The 17,913-nt window shown below is 42.2% G+C and overlaps 1 protein-coding gene across 9 annotated transcripts in view; it reads right to left on the bottom strand.

Annotated features, from left to right (window-relative positions):
• FRMD4B (FERM domain containing 4B) overlaps positions 1-17,913 on the bottom strand; it is a 353,851-nt gene that overhangs the window by 139,065 nt on the left and 196,873 nt on the right. For all 9 annotated transcript variants that reach the window (XM_069084137.1, XM_069084138.1, XM_069084139.1 and 6 more), the window contains 2 exons: positions 15,578-15,643; positions 8,516-8,610 (listed from right to left, as the gene is read on the bottom strand). In XM_069084137.1, coding sequence (XP_068940238.1) covers positions 8,516-8,610; positions 15,578-15,643 — 161 coding nt within the window. The remainder of the gene's footprint in view (positions 1-8,515; positions 8,611-15,577; positions 15,644-17,913) is intronic.

Genomic DNA, 17,913 nt, shown 5'->3' with positions numbered 1-17,913 from the left:
CACTGAAATAGGGAGAATGACCAGGAGCGAGAAACCTAACCAGTCCTGCATTTGTAGGAGATGAGGGCGATCAGCGGTTTGGCCCACGGTCTAATCTGTTTCTTAGTTTCTCTGGTCTATGGGATTGATGGCTGACTAAGGCTGTTTCAGAGATCTAGAGGTCGGCTTTTATTCAAATTGTAGGGCCTTCTGAATCCAGAACAGAGTGACCACAAAGCTTGAGAAAGAGCTAAATAAACCCAGGCACTTAAGAAGACAAGTGCCTCTAAGGAGAGCCTTGGCTGCCCCCTAGAGGAGCCAAGCTGACACTCCATGCAAGGACGACCATGGGGAGGGAGGCAGATTGCACCTTTGGAAGAGGCAGAAGGGAAAAAAATTGATTAAACTCCTTAGAGTCTCCAGGTACTGCTTGTTTTTTATTGATTTCATCAATCAGGATGACCACATAATAGCTTTTGTTTTTGTAATTGTGATTTCTTATACCTCATGCCTCGCCCTGGAGTCTCAGGGAGTACTAAATACCCTAGATAATTGCCTAACTCTCCCTGAGCCTCAGTTTCTCCATTTGTAAAGCATCAGAGCTTAAGCTAGACACTGGGATTTTTCTTTTTTAACGGCTGCCTCCTGATCGGGTCTTTCTGCCTCAAGCATTCGCCTTCCCCCACCTATCTTCCATAGTGATCACTTGCATTCACACCCCAAATTTGGTCAATGACCAAAACCTGTCATGCTGACATTCACAGAGTCTCTAGTGTACATCCTCTTTCTCTGCTCATTCAGACCCTCAGCACCGCAATGGCCTTTGAACTGGTCTTCCATCTCCCTTAAATCTCCTTCTACTCCGATCCATTTTCTACTCTGCTGCCAAAATCAGGGATAGGGCTGACCATATCACTCCTCTACTCATGAACTCCCATGATTCCCTATTAACTCTAGAATTAAATAAAAATTCTTCTGCTTGGCACTTACAAACTCTTTAGAGACTGGCTCCAATCTACTTTTCCAGCCTCATTATTTATCATTCCTCTTATATGCTGTCTAGTCCAGTTATTTTGACCTTGCTTTTCTTCCCTGTCTGTGCCCTGTCTCCCAAGCTTGGAATACACTACATTCCCTCCTCACCTCTGCTTCCAAGATTTCCTAGTTTTCTTGAAAGCTCAGATCCAATGCCACCTCCCACAAGAGGTCTTTCCTGATTCCCCCTAGCTGTTGGTACCAGCCCCTCCCTGATCAGCTTGCATTTATTTGGTCTATGATTATACCTATATACATGGTGTCTGCCCCCAGAGAATATTAGCTATTTGAGAGCAGCCAATATTTCCTTTTTTGTCTTGCAAGATCTTGTTCTTTTTGTTCAGCAGGATCAGACACAGTGTTTCATACATAGTAGGCACTTAAAAAAATGCTTATTGATTTACTGACTGACCCTAAGGTCTTATGTAATTAATAATAATAATAATAATAATAATAATAATAATGGTTAGCAGTTATATAGTACTTTAAAATTTATGATGAGCTTTACAGATATTATCTCATTTGATCCTCACAACAGTCCTGGAAAGGTAAATCCTACTATCAGCCTCATTTTACAGATCAGGAAACTGAGGCAGACAGAGATTAAATGATTTGCCCAGGGTCACACAGCTAGTAAATGTTAGAGGCAGAGCTTGAACTGAGGTCTTTCTGATTCCAGGTCCGGCCCTCTATCCACTATACTATCTAGCTGCTTAAATGATTACATTGGTGGAGGGAGTTCTCATACTTGGACTTCTCTCATGCTCCTGAAATCATAGCACCTCCCTGTACTTCTAGTCTTGCTCTGTAAGCCCAAAAGCAAACCATTTTCATTAACTAGATACCCACTGTACTATAAGTTTAGTTTTTCTGGTCTAAAAAAAACCCCAACAACTATAAGTGTCTGATGTGTCATCTGTACTGGAACAGTAGTAGTCTGGGAAGGATTAGGCTCAGTTGTTTTATGGGAAAGAAATGCCAAGAGAAAATACTTACTAAAAATATTTACAAGGCAAAAGGAAAGTACTAGGCTGCTGACCAAAACATTCCAAGGAGACACCCTTGAAAGAAGCAATTTTCCAGGCATGGTCTGCAGAAAGGTGGGAACTGCCAATCACACAAACCCACTTCTTCTGGAAATAAACACCAGTAAGTGAGAGAGGCTACCCTCCCAACCAGGTGACAGCTTTGGGGAAGCCTTTACCTTCACCTGGTCATGTGGAAAAGAATTATTATTATTGTAATTTGGTGGAAAGATATAGTCTGTTTCTCAAAGACTTCTGGCTGAAAACCTTCCTGAAATAGCTGTGGATTTCAGCCATTATAGCCAAATTCAAGTTTTGTTATGTTAAGGAGGGGGTTGTGGAAGGCTGTGCTGTGTACATGGAATTTTCCCCAGTAAAAGAGTTTTATGAAATAAATTCCATGATGCACAAGAAGGAAAGCAAAGTGTCCATTTTATTGAAGGAATTCATTTATGTTTTTCTTTTTGAAGAGGTCTTGAAGTCTGAATGGTGTAATGTATATGTACACAGTATCTAAGGGGACTGCTGTTCACCTGGCATTTGATTAAACAGCCTCTCAGTCTCCAGCCTTCCCATTCTCCATTCTTCTTCCATGTCACTTATAAATGAAACTCACCTGAAGACACTTTTCACTCTTTTGCTCAAAAACGTCCCCTGGCTCTCGGATTCCTACTATACCTCCTTTGCTCTGCGCTCAAGGCTCTCCAAATATCTTCTCTCCATTCAACTTCTCCCTGCCCCCCTACAATCCACTGAACTAAACTTATTTCCAGATCACAGATCACAGCAATTAGAGAGAGCTGCAAGGATTTTCGAGGCCACTGAGTCCAACTCTCATTTAACCTACTAGCCCCGTCTTAGACCCCGTCCTCCTCATTGTCCCACAAACATCCTGTGCCCATTTTATGTCTGTCTCCAGCTCATGTTGTCTATTCTTCTTGTCCTGACTCCAGTTTCTTTGTTCTTGGTCAATACCGATCTTACTCATCCTTCCAGTCCCTTTCCAAAATCTATCTCCTGCTTGATGCCATCCCGACCACGTCAGCCCTCCTGGATCACCCTCCCCTCTGACCTCCTCATCTAGGCCACTCAAAGTACCACTTCAGGATACACTGCTTTGTGTATCCTTGACATACTGCTCACTATCATTTCATGGCTATTTCCCAGACTCCTCTGGGTAGCTTTCAAGGCCCTTCAAATAGCTATCCTGGTTGTTCAGTCGTTTTCAGTTGTGTCTAACTTTTTATTTTTTTAAGCAATTAGGGTTAAGTAACTTGCTCAAGGTTACATGACCAGGTGTTTCTGGGTGGGTGCTAAGTGTCTGAGCCCGGGATTCGATCTCCAGGTCATCCCAACACTAGAGCCGGTGCTCTTACTCGCTGTGCTACCTTGCCGCCTCCTAACTTTTTTTTTTTTACCCTACGTGGGTTTTTCTTGTCAGAAATACTGGAGTGGTTTGTCATTTCCTTCTCCAGCTCATTTTACAGATGAGGAACTGAGGCAAACAAATGTCCTAGCAAACAGGGTTTAGTGACTTGCCTATAGTCACATGGCTAGTAAGTGTCTGAGGTTATATTTGAACTCAAGCCTTCCTGACTTCAGGCCTGGCACTCTAACCACTGCTCCACCCAGATGCCCTCATATCTATCCTCCCCTTCTCCCATTTTTCTACCTTGTTGGCCTAAATCAGATTAATTAGGAGCAATGGTCTTTAATATACAGGGAGATAAACTATGATGAGAGCAGGTCATCATAGGTGTGGCAGAGGGAAAGGTGTGGCAGAATTGATTTTTTAAAAATTTACTCACTATTAGAGATGGGCTACCAGCTAGGAGGAAGAAAGGTCTCTAAGGCCAAGGCCAGTGTAGGGTGAGGTTTACAATACTGGAAACATGAGGGGGAAGGCTTCAATACCAAGATATGGTCATAGTTGCAGATTCAAGAATCAAAATCAGGGTCAGTAGTAAACAAGCTTGTTTTTTTCTCATTCTTTTGGACTAGATGTGTGATTTCATTAGACTTGGGAATTCTGGTGAGGAAAACTCCTACTTAAACAGATGGATAATCCATCTCTAATGCCTAGTCTCAGGATTGCTACCTGGGGGCACTAAAAGGTCACTTTCCTAGGGTCACAAGCCAATATGTGTCAGAGGTAGACTTGAACCCGGGCCTTGCTACTCCAAGTCCAGCTTTCTCTCTCTACTCTACCACACTGTCTCTTCATTGAACAAGTCAACAAGGGGGAAACCCAGAGAGAAGAGAAGATGATGGTGACCTGAACGATCAAAAGCCAGCTCAGAAAGTCATGGACCAAGGTTAGATTCCAGGAGCCAAGAGAGGGTGTAGGATCCCCTTACTAAAAAAACAAAAAATCAGCCCACATTCATAAAGTATTTCAGGGTCACAAGAACCTGGTGAAGGAACTAAGGATGCTTAGGCTGAAGAAGAAAAGGGTATGTAGGCAGATGGTACCTGAAAGACTGTCATGAATCATGAGCTACTTGATTCCAAAGGCAAAAGCCAAGAGTTGCTTCCAAGAGAAAAATTTGAGGCTTGAGATCTACCCATGTAGGCTACTAGAAAGCGGAATGTTTTGCCTCAGGAGGCCATGGAGATCTTTAAGCAGAAGCTGAAGGACCACATGTCAGGCATATCTTGGAGGGGATTCTTTAGGGAAGTTTAGGTTGGACTAGATGGCCACCAAGGTTCTTTTCAGTTCTGAAATTCTGGGATTCTGAGAGAGAAATCTAATATATCATACAGAGAGCTAGTAACTGTCAGACTCAGGACATCTTCTGGGTCCAAGGCTGAGACTCTTCCTTTTCCATCCTGTTGCCTTTATGAGTGAGGTTCTCCTGACAGCATTCCTATGTGAAACTGGGAGGAAGGAAAAAACCCCAGCAGTCTTGAAATAGAACACATCTGCCTGCCTTTTCATAACCATCTATTTTCATCTGTGTCCATAATGGAAGTAACCACATTTGGAAATGATCATGCTATATTCCCAGGTACCATGTAAGGACAGGACACATAAGGCACAACTGGGAAAAGTGACTGAAATATATAACAAAGAAATTTAGTTGGAGGTGACAAGTTTGTATTTATTTGTCATTTATTTATTTATTCACTTTATACTTGTGCAGTATGTCTTTATATATGTAGTTTTTGTCTCCACCATCTGGGTAGGAGAAATGTGGGCCAGAGTGCTTTCGGGAAAATCCTGGGTCACTTTCAGAGATTCCAAATTGCTTGCCATTATAAAAACCCATATCTTAATGCCAAAATTCTCCTGGTGATGTTATTTGGTTACAGATTGTAGATTACTTTATATGATGATGGATCATGGAATCAACTAGGTGGCTTAACAGGTTGAGTGTTGGACATTGAGTTGGGAACACCTAAGTTCAAATCCTGTCTCAGACACATACTAGCTGTGTGACCTTGGGCAAGTCACTCAACAGCTTTCAGTCTTCAGGTTCCTCATGTGTCAAAGGAGGGGGATGGCCTCCCAGGTCACTTCTGCATTTAAGTCTATGATCCTATGACCATGATCCTAGAAGAATTGAAATGACAAGGCACATGGTGGACAGAGTATGTTTCCAAAGATAACTTGTACCTGAATAGAGGAATAAAAGGTGTCACTGAGGACACAGAGAGTTGGAAAAGGAAGCAAGTTGCTGATGCAAGACACCGAAGAAGAGACAACCAATGGATGGTCTGGATGCTACGGTGGTTCTCATGATACTAAAACAGATGTTGGGCAGATCATCTGTAAAAAATTTAACTTTGGGAAATAGATTGGAAATAATCCTAGAGGATGAGAGGGCATGGAGGGGTTTTGATTTATACTTGTGCATGGAATGCTACACCACGATAATGCTAGTCTTGTGGCAAAGACAGAGAGACGTGGCCTACACACAAATATCGTTAGAAGGATTTGGATCCAGTTGAATGTCTGGACACAAAGAGTAGTTAGTGATGGTTCAATGTCAGCTTGGCAGGAGATTCCATTCAAATGTCCCAAGAGGGCTTAGCCCTGTACTTTTTTTTTTTTTTTAAACATTTTCATCAATTATTTGAATAGAAGCCAGGCTTATCAAATTTTAACAATTGACCCAAAGCTAGAAGTGACGGCTAGCACACATTATGTGACATCAGGACCCAGAAAGTTCTGGATCTAATAAGAAGAAAGTTAATAGGGATAAATGTAAAGCCTTACAATTGGGTTTAAAAAATGAACTTCCCAAGTATCAGATGAAGGGGGATGGTTAGGCAACCGTTTGTCTGAAAAAGAGCTCAAAATGGGTGCGATGTGACATCTAAAAATGCTATTGTAATGTTGATCTGAATTAAGAGAGGCATAGCTTCAAGGAATAAGGAGTTGACTGTCTCCCTGCACTCTGTCCTGGTCTGATCATATTTATTTTATCTGTTTAATTTGGGGTGTTACAGGTTGATAAATGAGAGAGTGTCCTGAGGAGGACAATCAGGACAGTGAAGGATTGGGAACCTAAATCATTTGAAGATCAGTCAAAGGAAGTGGGTAGCAATGGTTAGCCTAGAGAGAAGGAGATTCATAGGGGACATGATACCAAGAGCTAAGTATCTGAAAGCATCCTGTGGACCAGGGATTAAATTTGATCTATTTCAGACTACAGCACTATAGTAATAAATGGGCAGAAGTTCCAAGGTAGAAAATTGAACTTGGTGTCAGGAAAAACTTAACAACTGTACATGTCCCAATGTAGAATTGGCCACTTTGGTTAGTAATGGGTTCTGATTGTAGGTGTCCCAATGTAGAATTGGCTGCTTTGGTTAATAATGGGTTCTCCATCATTGGAAGTTCCAAAGCAGTTGTTGGGTGACAACTTATTGGGTATGTTGTCACAGGAATTCTTTTTCAGGGACCAGGCTGGACTAGATGGCTGCTGATGGCCCTTTCTGTTCTGAAAATCTGGGATTCTATGAAATGATGGCTCTATTAAAGTAGCTCTGTGACTGTAGCCCCTACTTTCCTCTGGGGTGGGGGACCCAAAGGCAGTGAGTAGCAATGACCTTGTGGCAATTTTCTGTCTGAACTTCATGGCACCTAAGATTTTCCTTTGACATTTCAGATTTTAAGGTTCTGAAGGGTTGGGATCAGGCTTTATTTTGATTTGACATTAGCTACTTCATCAAGCATGATCCTGAGGATATAGAAATCTCTCTAAAATGTAAAAAAAAATGGATTAGTCAGCTGAATATGGGAATAAGGGAGTAATAGGAAATCTTCAATATAGTCCTTTTATTGGGGGGGGGACTGCCCAGGATACCCTCCAGATTCTGAGATTTGGCATTTTATATTTTGAAAATTCAACATGTGCCTGGACAGTCTATCATGGGTTCTATCATATTCCTGGAAATCAGGTCCACTGCTTCTGCTGCCATCTATCCCTGAGCTTAGGGTGGCTCTTCTTATGAAAATAAGACCGTCTCTAACCAGGGGGTGTTGGTAAACAGAAACTACAAGCTATTTAAGATAGAGTCCTATCAACAGAAAGAACAGGAATGAAACAAACAAAATGAAATGTTGGGCAATGACAAAAGTCCTAACTTGGCCTTAAAGAAGTGATTGAAGAAGACATCTATTTATCTCTCCCATCCTTTGTGGAGATGGGTCTACAGGCACAGAGCAGTGTGAAGAATGGCAGACTTTTCACTGTGTTGATTGGTTTTGTAAACTTTTTTTCTATTCTTCCTTATTATGATGGATGGCTCTCTGGTAGAAGATAGGAAAGGTGACATGGGAGGAAAATGTAAGAACAAACAAAAAATGAAGATACAGATTTATTTTCAAAAAAGATAGCTTCCAAAACTAAAAAGAGGTTCACTTCTTGGTATAATTAAGAATTAAGAGAACATTGAAAAAGGAAAAGCTTTGTAGCAAAAAGTCAGAAGTTGTCCAAAGCCTCTCTAAACACTCAGGAATTTCACTATGTTGGGGATCTTTAGAACATAAGGAGTTCTGTGCTGGGACTTGAGATTGATACAGGGAATTGATACAAGTGATGCTATTTTTTAAAAAGAGATAAATTTGAAAACATTTAGTTTTGAATATTCATGCTATCTTTTCTTGAATTTGACAATGTTAATGTCACAATACAAACTTATAAAATGTAAAACTCTCATTTACCTCTGTGGTGTAACCCTGAATAAATCAGTCTTTCCATTCAAACAGAGATGTATGTAGATAATTGGAGAGAGCTATAAATTCCTTACAAAAACTCCTAAAAAATGTACACCAGCACCCTAAAATCAGATATCAGTCAGTCAATTCCCTCCCTTTGCTACTGTCAGAATGAAAACTCCCCTTGCAATGTACATTAGGCACTCTATGTTCTCAGTCTCAGGTTGAAAATATTTGCCTGTTTCTCACAAATGACAGCACATTCATTCACCAGGCAAAAGTGAAAGAAACACCAGCAAAATATACTTACGTGTCATCTATAAATGTTATTCCAAAATATTCCTTTTCTTTGAGGTTGAAATGTGATGCCACCAGGTCCAGCAATTCTCTTGACAAAAGTTTGGGCTGTCAAAGTAAAGATTTGATTAGAAGGAAGGTTTTATTCCACCTGCAACTCCTCCAACCCAAATAGTTTAAATAAGCTTTTTTGGTATTATTATTGTTTTATCATTAAACTAATCCCTGTATCCATTTGTTCCTTGGGCTAAATCTGTTTCGATCTTTCTCCACAAGAAATTGAGGCCAAGGTCTGGGGCAAACATTTATAGGTGTGAATTTATGGAATCTTGGGCAATTACTCATTTTTATATAATACTTTATAGTTTACAATGCATATTCCTTACAACAACCTAGGGAGGTTAGGAGTAAAATATTTTATATATGTAAACATACATATATGTGTGTATATATGTGTATGTGTACATGTGTGTATGGAGAGAGAGAGAGAGAGAGAGAGAGAGAGAGAGAGAGAGAGAGAGAGAGAGATCATAGATAGGGAAATGGGTTTAGAGAGAATCAATGTATCTGTCCACACTGTTCAAATGCAAAATGTATGCTTGCCAAAAAGACTATTTTATGGAGAACTCACACAGGGCAAGAGTGCCCATGGTGGTCAGAAGAAGAACTTTGGAATTTTGAGAACTTTGGAAATGATGGTGTGACGTGGGAGACACTGGCATAGGACTGCTCAGCATGGCGTGCCCACATCAGAGAAGGTGCTGTGCTCTGTGAGCAAAGCAGAATTGAAATAGCTCAAAAGAAATGCAAGATGTGCAAATGCAGAGAATCCACCCCGAATGTTCCCATGGACTATTTGTTCCGGACCCGTGGTAGAACATCTTGAGCTCATGTTGGGCACACTGGAACTTGACTCAAGCATAGTGATGTCATTTTGTTCCTCTTTGAGAATGAAGGACAACAACCAACCAACCATGGCACATGGACAGGGGAGAATAACATAGGGGACTACAAAGTCCAGTTTGAAGCCACAAAGACATAGGTTCGGTGCCTCTCCTATCAACTCCCTGCGTGACCCTGGGCAAGTCAACCTCTCACTGCTCTGGGCAATTGTCTAAGGTAGAGGTTCTTAACCTGGGCTTCTCAGATCCCCAGGTTAAGAACCTCTGGCTCTAAGACTATGATTTTCAGAGAAGGTGCCAACCTTCACTGGTAGATGGAGATGGAGTTTCCCCATCTGGGAGTTCCCTATAGCAGGGAAACCCCAATCCCTGTTGTCATCCCGCACTCTACCATACTGTTCTACAGTACACTTCAAATTCAATCCAGCAAGTTAGTGTTTAGCAACAAGGTTATGCTTTGATGTCTTAATAACAACACAACCTTATACTTGCCTAGCACTGTATGGTTTTCAAAGTGCTTTCATGACAATTTTCAGGTGATCTACTAAACAGCCCATCACACCTCCCAGAGCCTGCAGTAGGGGCGGGGGGGGGGGTGTGTTTGATGGCAGTGGTATCTTTAATGCCCTTGTGGGATTGCTAATCATTGGTATCATGGAAGAAGGGGTATTTAGATAGAAGAGCCAGTGGTTAGATACTGGGATATGGCAACCAGGACTCGGACTTCATGAACAATGAGGATGATGATGATGAAGATGAAGATGATGGCTGGCATTTATATAGGAATTTCAGGTTTGCAAAGTGCTTTACAAACATTATTCCACTTTATCCTCACAACCCTGGGAGGGAGGTGCTATTATTATTCCCTTTTACAGATAGGAACATTTGCCCAGGGTCACACAACTAGTAAATGTCTGAGGCTGGATTTGAACTCAGGTCCTCCTGACTCCATATCTAGTCCACTGGGGTACATAGCACTAGAGAGCTGACAATTCCAGGGTACTCTGGACTACACATACAGTATTATACTCTGTTCTGGATGCTTCTGAGGCTTCTGAAAGGACAATCATATGCTGGAGAATGTACAGAGTGAGACTAGGACAATGAAAGGCCTTGAGATCATGCCACTTGAGGACTGGTAAAGGAATGGGGGATATTTAGCTTGGAGAAAAGGCCTTTCAGGGTGGAGGAATGGCAGCTCTCTTAAAATATCTGAAAGGCTTTCAAGTGGAAGATGGGTTGGACTTGTTTCGCTAGCTTTCACAGGGTGGAACCAGTAATAGTGGGTGCAGAGGGCAGATTTTGGCTTAACGTTAGGTTCTTCCTAACAGTTAGTGCTGATCTAAAGTAGGATGGGTTCCCTTGGGAGGAAAAGCATTCGCCTTCCCCTATGGCAAGTCTGGATGACCACTTGTTGGGTATTTCTTAAAAATGAGTCTTTTTCAGGTATGGGGTTGGACTAGATCAGGTGATCTTAATCCTGGGGCCCCCACATGACGGGTCCTTGGTTAGATTTCAGTGGGGGCTATGAACTTGGGCAAAAATTATACCTTTCATCCCAGTATAATTCATTTCCTCTGTAATCCTTTAGTATTTTAATACATTTAAAAATATTATTCTGAAAAAAGGTCCATAGGCTTCTAAGGGGTTCATGATCCCCAAAATGTTAAGAAGCCGTTGAACAGATGGTTTCTGGGGTCCCATAGAACTCTGAGATTCCATGATTCTATAAACCATGTGAGGTACATATTTAGACATTAATAGTTTTCTTTTTCCCAAAGAAGAAATACTCAGAAAGTTTAGGTAATTTACTCAAGGTCATGTGCCTAATGTTAGGCCAGGTTTTCAGACCAGGATTTTTTCTATTACAATAGGTCTCACTGTCTATGTTCTTTAATTTTTCTTTAAACTCTCAGTACTAAGGGATTAATAATCCTGAAAGAATACTTAGAGGTCTCTCTAACTTTTCACTCCTGATGGTACATTCTGGGAAGCCTGAAGCTTCATACATTAGGAAGGGGGCTCTGTGAGGTCCTGTCAGTTCAGGGCCATATTCCGTCTGCCAGCTGGGTATCTCCAATTGGATATCATGTCATCATACCAAACTCAACACACCTACACCGCAGAAGTTCACCAGTTCCCCTCTCCACACATGCCCCTCCTGATTTCCCTGGATGGCAAATGCCAGATTTGGGACAGCAACTCCTGCTGGCCCTTGGCTGTCTCCCACCTGCCCTTTTTGATCTAGGTGCCACTGTGGGAGAAGAGAGATGAGATGGGGAAAGGGGTAGGCCTACGGGGTAGAAACTTGTCTTTTTCCTGGCTGTACAACTTTGTTCTTACAACTTTCCAAGGGGAATCATAGAGATCTTGAGTTTTTAAAAAAATAACTGCTTTATGTCTATTTCCATGTCATGGTGGATGACTGCTTTCAATTAAGGAATGATCAGATGCAAAAAAAAAAAAATAGCTGGAGTGTGAACTACACAGACTCACTGTAAACTCCAAGGGGGGTGTGTGAGTGTATGAGTAAGTGAGTGAGAGTGAGAGTGTGAGTGTATGTGTGTGAGTGTATGAGTGAGTGAATGTGAGAGTATGTATATGAGAGTGAGTATGAGTGAGTGTGTGTGTGAGTGAGTGTGCGAGTGTATGAGTGTGAGAGTATGTATGTGAGAGTGAGTGTGTGTGAGTGTGTATGAGTGAGTGAGTGAGTGTGTGAGTGTATGAGTGAGTGAGTATGAGAGTATGTATATGAGAGTGAGTGTGTGTGTGAGTATATGAGTGTGAGTGAGAGTATGTGTGTGTATGAATATGTGTGTATGTGTGTGAGAGTGAGTGTGTGCCATGCCAAGAACACACATTCTTGTTCACCTAAGCTCCAAATCTGAGACATCTTGGACCCTTTGCTCCCCTTCTACAACTGCCAACTCCTCAATATTCAACTGCTCCATCTCCAGCCCATTTAAGGTCTTTATTGCTTCTTGCCTGGACTATTGCAGTAGCCTCTCTACTCTCAAGGAGTTTACGGTCTCTTAGGAGGAAGGACCCAAATATGTAATGGAGTAGAGGATAAGTTGTACCTGGCAGTGCAGTCTAGTGGGAAGAAAGCCCACCTAGCAGTTGGGAAGACCTGGCTTCAAGGCCTCTCTGACTTATACTGGCTGTGTGACCCTGGATAGGTCACCTAACCCCTAAGTGCCCCAGGTGACTCTCTAGGACTAGAAATTGCAGAGAGATAGCTAACCCTCATCCATCAAGGATGTCTGGTTTCTTACTGGGAGTTTCTTAAACCCATGAAATGACACATTAAGCCTGGCTCTTCTGTAATTACTTATGTAATCTTGGACAAGTTATTTGGGCCTCTGTGGGCCTTACTTTCCTCATCTATAGGATGAAAGGGTTGTTGGAATACATCTAATGTCTATTCTAGTTGTAAATCTATGATCCTTCTTTAATCCTTCTCCAGGGGATTGTTAAATCCCTTCTAATGAATTTACCTTATTATAATTTGTATTATACTTATTAATAGATTGATTTTATTTCTTCTACTTGGCTATAAAGCCCTTGAGGGTGAGAACTATGTCTTATCTAAACTTTATAGCTCCCCTAGTACCTAGCATGAGTCTTTGCATATAGAGATTCTTAGCAATATCTCATTTATTCATTAATTAATTCCATCTACAAGTGCTTATTAAGTGATTACAAAGTTCAAAGCATTGTGCTATAGAAAAAAAAAAAACAAAACAAGATAGTGTCTGCCCTCAGGGAGCTTACATTCTGTTTGCTGAACTGAATTCCCAGCTCTTCATTTTCTTGAAATGTATTATAACACAGAAGAATTTTTTTTTTTAATGAGCAATTCTTTTTCTGGTATCTGTTTTCCTTTCTTAAACATTGATAACCCCCTTCCACCTCAAAAACAAAACAAAACAAAAAACGTGAGAGGGGGCCTGGATTTGGGTCCAAATGATCTTGGATCTTAAGAGCTAAGGGTCTGGAAAGCCTTGGAAATGGAAGAAGCATAAGATGGGAAGTCAGAGGGGAAAAAGTGGGAGGTGCAGAACTTTAGCCCAACACCGTGTTTGTTTCAGTGAAAATAGGCAATGGATGAGAGACACATTCATTCCTCTACAGCACTGAAGCCCAAGCATCCTGGCACACTGACATAGACATAAGAAATACAAGCTAAAAAGGCTCCAGGTCTGGCTTAAAGTACAAAACCTGAGCCAGGAGGGGTTGAAGGAACTGAGGACTCAGTGTTGAGAGGAGAAGACTCCTGGGGTACATGGCAGATAAAGAAGACATTGAGGGTTGGCGTGTTGTCATGACAAAAGTGGGATCTGACTTACTCTGCTCGGTCCCAGAAAGCAGAGCAGGAATGAAAGATGGACATTTCAAGAGACAGGTTTGGATGAATGTAAGGAAAAAACGTGACCACCATGAGATGTGTCCCAAGGCAGGGTGGAAGGAGCCCTCAGGAAGGAGTGCACTCCCCCCCCCCCCCTCCCCATTAAAGACCTTCAAGCAAAGGTTGAACAGCAACTGGCTGGGCATCAAAGGATCTTGATGTAGAATGGAGCTCAGAGATCCTCTAGACCAACTCACTCATTCTACAGGTGAGGAAACTGAGGCAAGGCAAATAGAGAGGAGAATTTTTCAAGTCCGTAAATGAACATTTATTAAGTTCATTTATATACAACAGGATGCAGAGACTTACTAGTGGTATGACCTTGGATAAGTCATTTCACCTCTGCTTGCCTTAATGCCCTGGAGAAGGAATGGGAAGCCACTCCAGTATCCTTGCCAAGAAAACCCCATGGCGGGTACTAGCATGCTATGGTCCACGGAGTCACAGAGAATCAGATACCACTGAATGGGAATGAATAACAACAACAAATATGCTAAGTGCTGTGATGAACAGTGGGAAAAGACAGGAAAGCAAGCATACGGGCTTTGCCCTGGAGGAACTCAAGTTCCAAATGTGGAAGATGACAACTTGCACACACATACAGTGTCAATGGAAGGGAATCTCAGAGAAGGAGGCACTGACAGTAGGGGGGATGAGGGAAGGGCTTCTTGCAGAAGGGGAGATTTCAGCTGAGTCTTGGAGGAAGCTGGGGAAGCCAGGAGGCAGAGCTGAGCAGGGAGAGCATGCCAGTGCAAAGGCCTGGAGCTGGATTACTGTGTTTGAGGAACGGCACGGAGTCCAGTGATAACCAGGATGTAGAACAGAGGTGCAGATTCCAGTGAGCTGCCTCAAAGCCAGATTAAAATGTAACTGGGAAACATTCAGCAAGATCAATAAAAATACAAAATAATACAGATAATGTGAATCTGTGGTTTTCTAAGTCAATATGCAGCCAGGAAGGATCCATTTCTATGTGAGCTTGACAACACCCTGCTATAGACTACCTGGAGGGGAGTGAAGGATAAGAAGACTGAATAGTTAGTTAGGAAGGGGCCCAGTTGTGAAGAGCTCTAAAGGCTAAATAGAGGATTTTGTATTTGATCCTGAAGGTAATGAATCGGGAGCCACTGAAGTTTACTGAGTGAGGGTGGGAGGTGGGATGGAGTGCTGTGTGTGACATGGTTAGAAATCATTTTGGAGGGGTGGCTAGCCCCGGCCCTGGAGTCAGGAGGACCTAGGTTCAGATTCAGCTTCAGACACTTAACACAGAAACTAGCCATGTGACCTTGAGCAAGTCACTTAACCCCAATTGCCCTCCAAAAAAGCAAAAAAAAAAATCATTTTGGCCATTGAGACTATTTCAATAGTCCAGGTAGAAAGTGATGAGGGTCTGCACTAGGGTGGTCAGATTGTGTAAACAGAAAAAAGGGAACTTGTGAAAACAGAAATGATGAGAGTTGCCAGCAGAGGAGATGTGTGGGGTGAGGATGAGTGAGGAGTTGAAGTTATCCCAAGGTCAGAATCTTGGGCATCTGGGAGAATGGTGATGACCTCCACAAGAACAGGAAAATCAGGAAGAGGGGAGGGTTTTCAGGGAAAGGGCCCATCTAGCTCTGAAATCCTGAAAGCCCCTATGCTCTTTAGGGGGGTAACAAGTCGTTAAGGCGCCAGAGCAAAGGCTGATTAGAACTTGCTGACCCAGGAGCCCATTTGAACAAACCCATAGGCTGGAATTTTAATGAGCAGAAATGGAGGAGCCCCTCACCTGCACCAGCAGCTCCAGCTTCCTGTCATCAAGGAGGTGCACTTGGCAATGTCGGCCTTCCGTCATCTGTGGAGAAAGGCAAACATAGAAGGGTCATTGGGAGTGCGACAGGCAATGTCAACATCACAGTGAATACTATTTCTTGGATCATGGACTTAGAATTTCATCAGTGTGGGGAATATTCCTGAAAGAAGGCTCCCCCTATGAATGCATAGCAGCAGCTCATCTATAATTTACCTTCTTAAAGAATTGCCTGGGCAGTGACTTGCCCAGGGTAACCATTGGTATCTGTGAGGGACAGGACTTGAACCGAGGTCCTCCTTCCTCAAAGGCCAGCTCTCTATCTTAAGGCAACTAGTGGACTCATAGGACAGAGTGTGTGGAGTCAGGGAGACTTGAGCTGGAATCCTGGGCAAGCCATTCAATTGTCCCCAGCCTCGGTTTCCTCATTGGTAAAATGGGAATAATAATACCACCTACTTCATAGGGCTCTTGTGAGGATCAAATAAAATAGCATGTAAAGTGCCATATGAATGCTGGCTACTTATTATTATCTACCATCAGTTATGTCGCCTCCCACATGGCAAGGTCTAGGAACATCGTAAAAGCATGTAGAAACACAAATTACCCTCATTTACCATGATGGCAAATGCTAGTTATCCAGTGTGGTCAGATCTGAGACTGATTTGGTGGAATGTTGCTCTTTTGGGTAGAAAACCAGCAAAACAGGTAGATGTGAGCTCCACAAGGCCAAGGTCATGGCTCAGTCCCTCTGGGTAGCCGTTTGCTATTGTCTGTGTGTGGCTAAAGACTTGTCATTGCACTTGTGACCCATGATTTTGGTCACAAGCTCCTTGAGGGCAGGGATCAACTTTTACCTCTTTTTGTATCCCCAGCACTTAAAGCAGTATCTAGCACATAGTAAACACTTAATAAATGTTTATTGCATGTCTCGGAGCAGGCAAGAGCCTGATTAAATCAGCTTGACTCCATCATCAGTGACAACATCGAAGGAAGCTGGGTTTGGTGTCAGAAAGACCTGAGTTCAAATCCCCCATCTCAGATGCTTGCTAGCTGTATAACCCTGAGCAAACCATTTATGTTCTGTGTGCCTCAGTTTCCTCATCTGTAGAATGAGGAGATAACCTCTATGGCCCCTTCTAGTTCTGTACCTATTGTTCTAGGACGATTACTGGAAAAATGAAAGCCCACACTCTTTGGTAGTTGGGCACTATTGTACATAAAAGGCAGCAAGTTAGGTGTGGAGGTCCAGATGGACAAATTGGACTGAATTGCATGGGTCTGGATCCCTTAGTGAAAGCACTGAAAAAAAGCATTCTGGGGGCAGCTAGGTGATGCCGGTCCCTGGAGTCAGGAGGACCCGAGTTCAGTTCCGGCCTCAGACACTTAACACCCACATAAAAAATCAAGCCGTGTGACCTTGGGCAAGTTAGTTAACCCCAATTTCCCTCCAAACAGGCAAAAAAAAGCATTCTGATATATAAAACACAAGTCAGTGTGGTATAGCAGATAGACAGTTGGCTATTAAGTCAAGAAAAACCAGGTTCAAGTCCTCTTTCTGTGCCATACAAGATATGTGACACTCAGCAAATTACCTAATCTCAGAATATCCCAGGCAACTCCCCAAGCCTCCAAGACTAAGTTAGGTGCTGATCTTCATGGGTAGAGGGAATTTCCTCACTGGAACTACCATATACCAGTGTAATAACAGGGCTTTTCAAAGTAAATAAAATATTTCAAACTATATTACATGCTAATTATCTCCCAGTCTGGTGAATAAACCACTTCCTGTTCAAAAGATATCTCTAGAGACTGGTCTTTCTTTGCCATTAAAATAGTCATTCACAATCTCATCAACAACAGAAAGTTTTATCAGAAATTTGTATGTTTCTATGTCTGAGCAGAGCAATCTGTTTTTAAAGATAGCGTTTCCCACATGACTTAAACACGTACCATAATGACTATTTGTCTTGTAGACAGCCACACAAAAGCCAATAATAACAGATACATTCATATAGCACTTTAAAGCTGACAAGACACTTTATATAAATTTCTTCATTTGTTTCTCACAACAACTGTGTGAGATAGCTGCTTTCAAAACCCCAGTTTTAGACATGAGGAAACAGCCTAAGAGAACTTCAGTGACTTGCCCAGATATTCAAACTCATGTCTTCCTGACTATGAATTCACCTTTTGGAGTGTACTGGGTAACATGACTATAGTATAATGTGGCAAGTGACAATCTGGGAGACGGCCTGAGAAAGGCAGCGTGGATGACCTGGGGAGAAACAATATTAGCAATTTAATACTACCTT

The sequence above is a fragment of the Petaurus breviceps genome, unplaced genomic scaffold, assembly GCF_028583685.1.
Source record: "Petaurus breviceps papuanus isolate PSGF00001 unplaced genomic scaffold, PetGlider_PUasm1.0 174, whole genome shotgun sequence".
NCBI lineage: Eukaryota > Metazoa > Chordata > Mammalia > Diprotodontia > Petauridae > Petaurus > Petaurus breviceps.
Note: the sequence above shows the minus strand (reverse complement) of the source record. Positions and strands in the feature narration are given on the sequence as shown.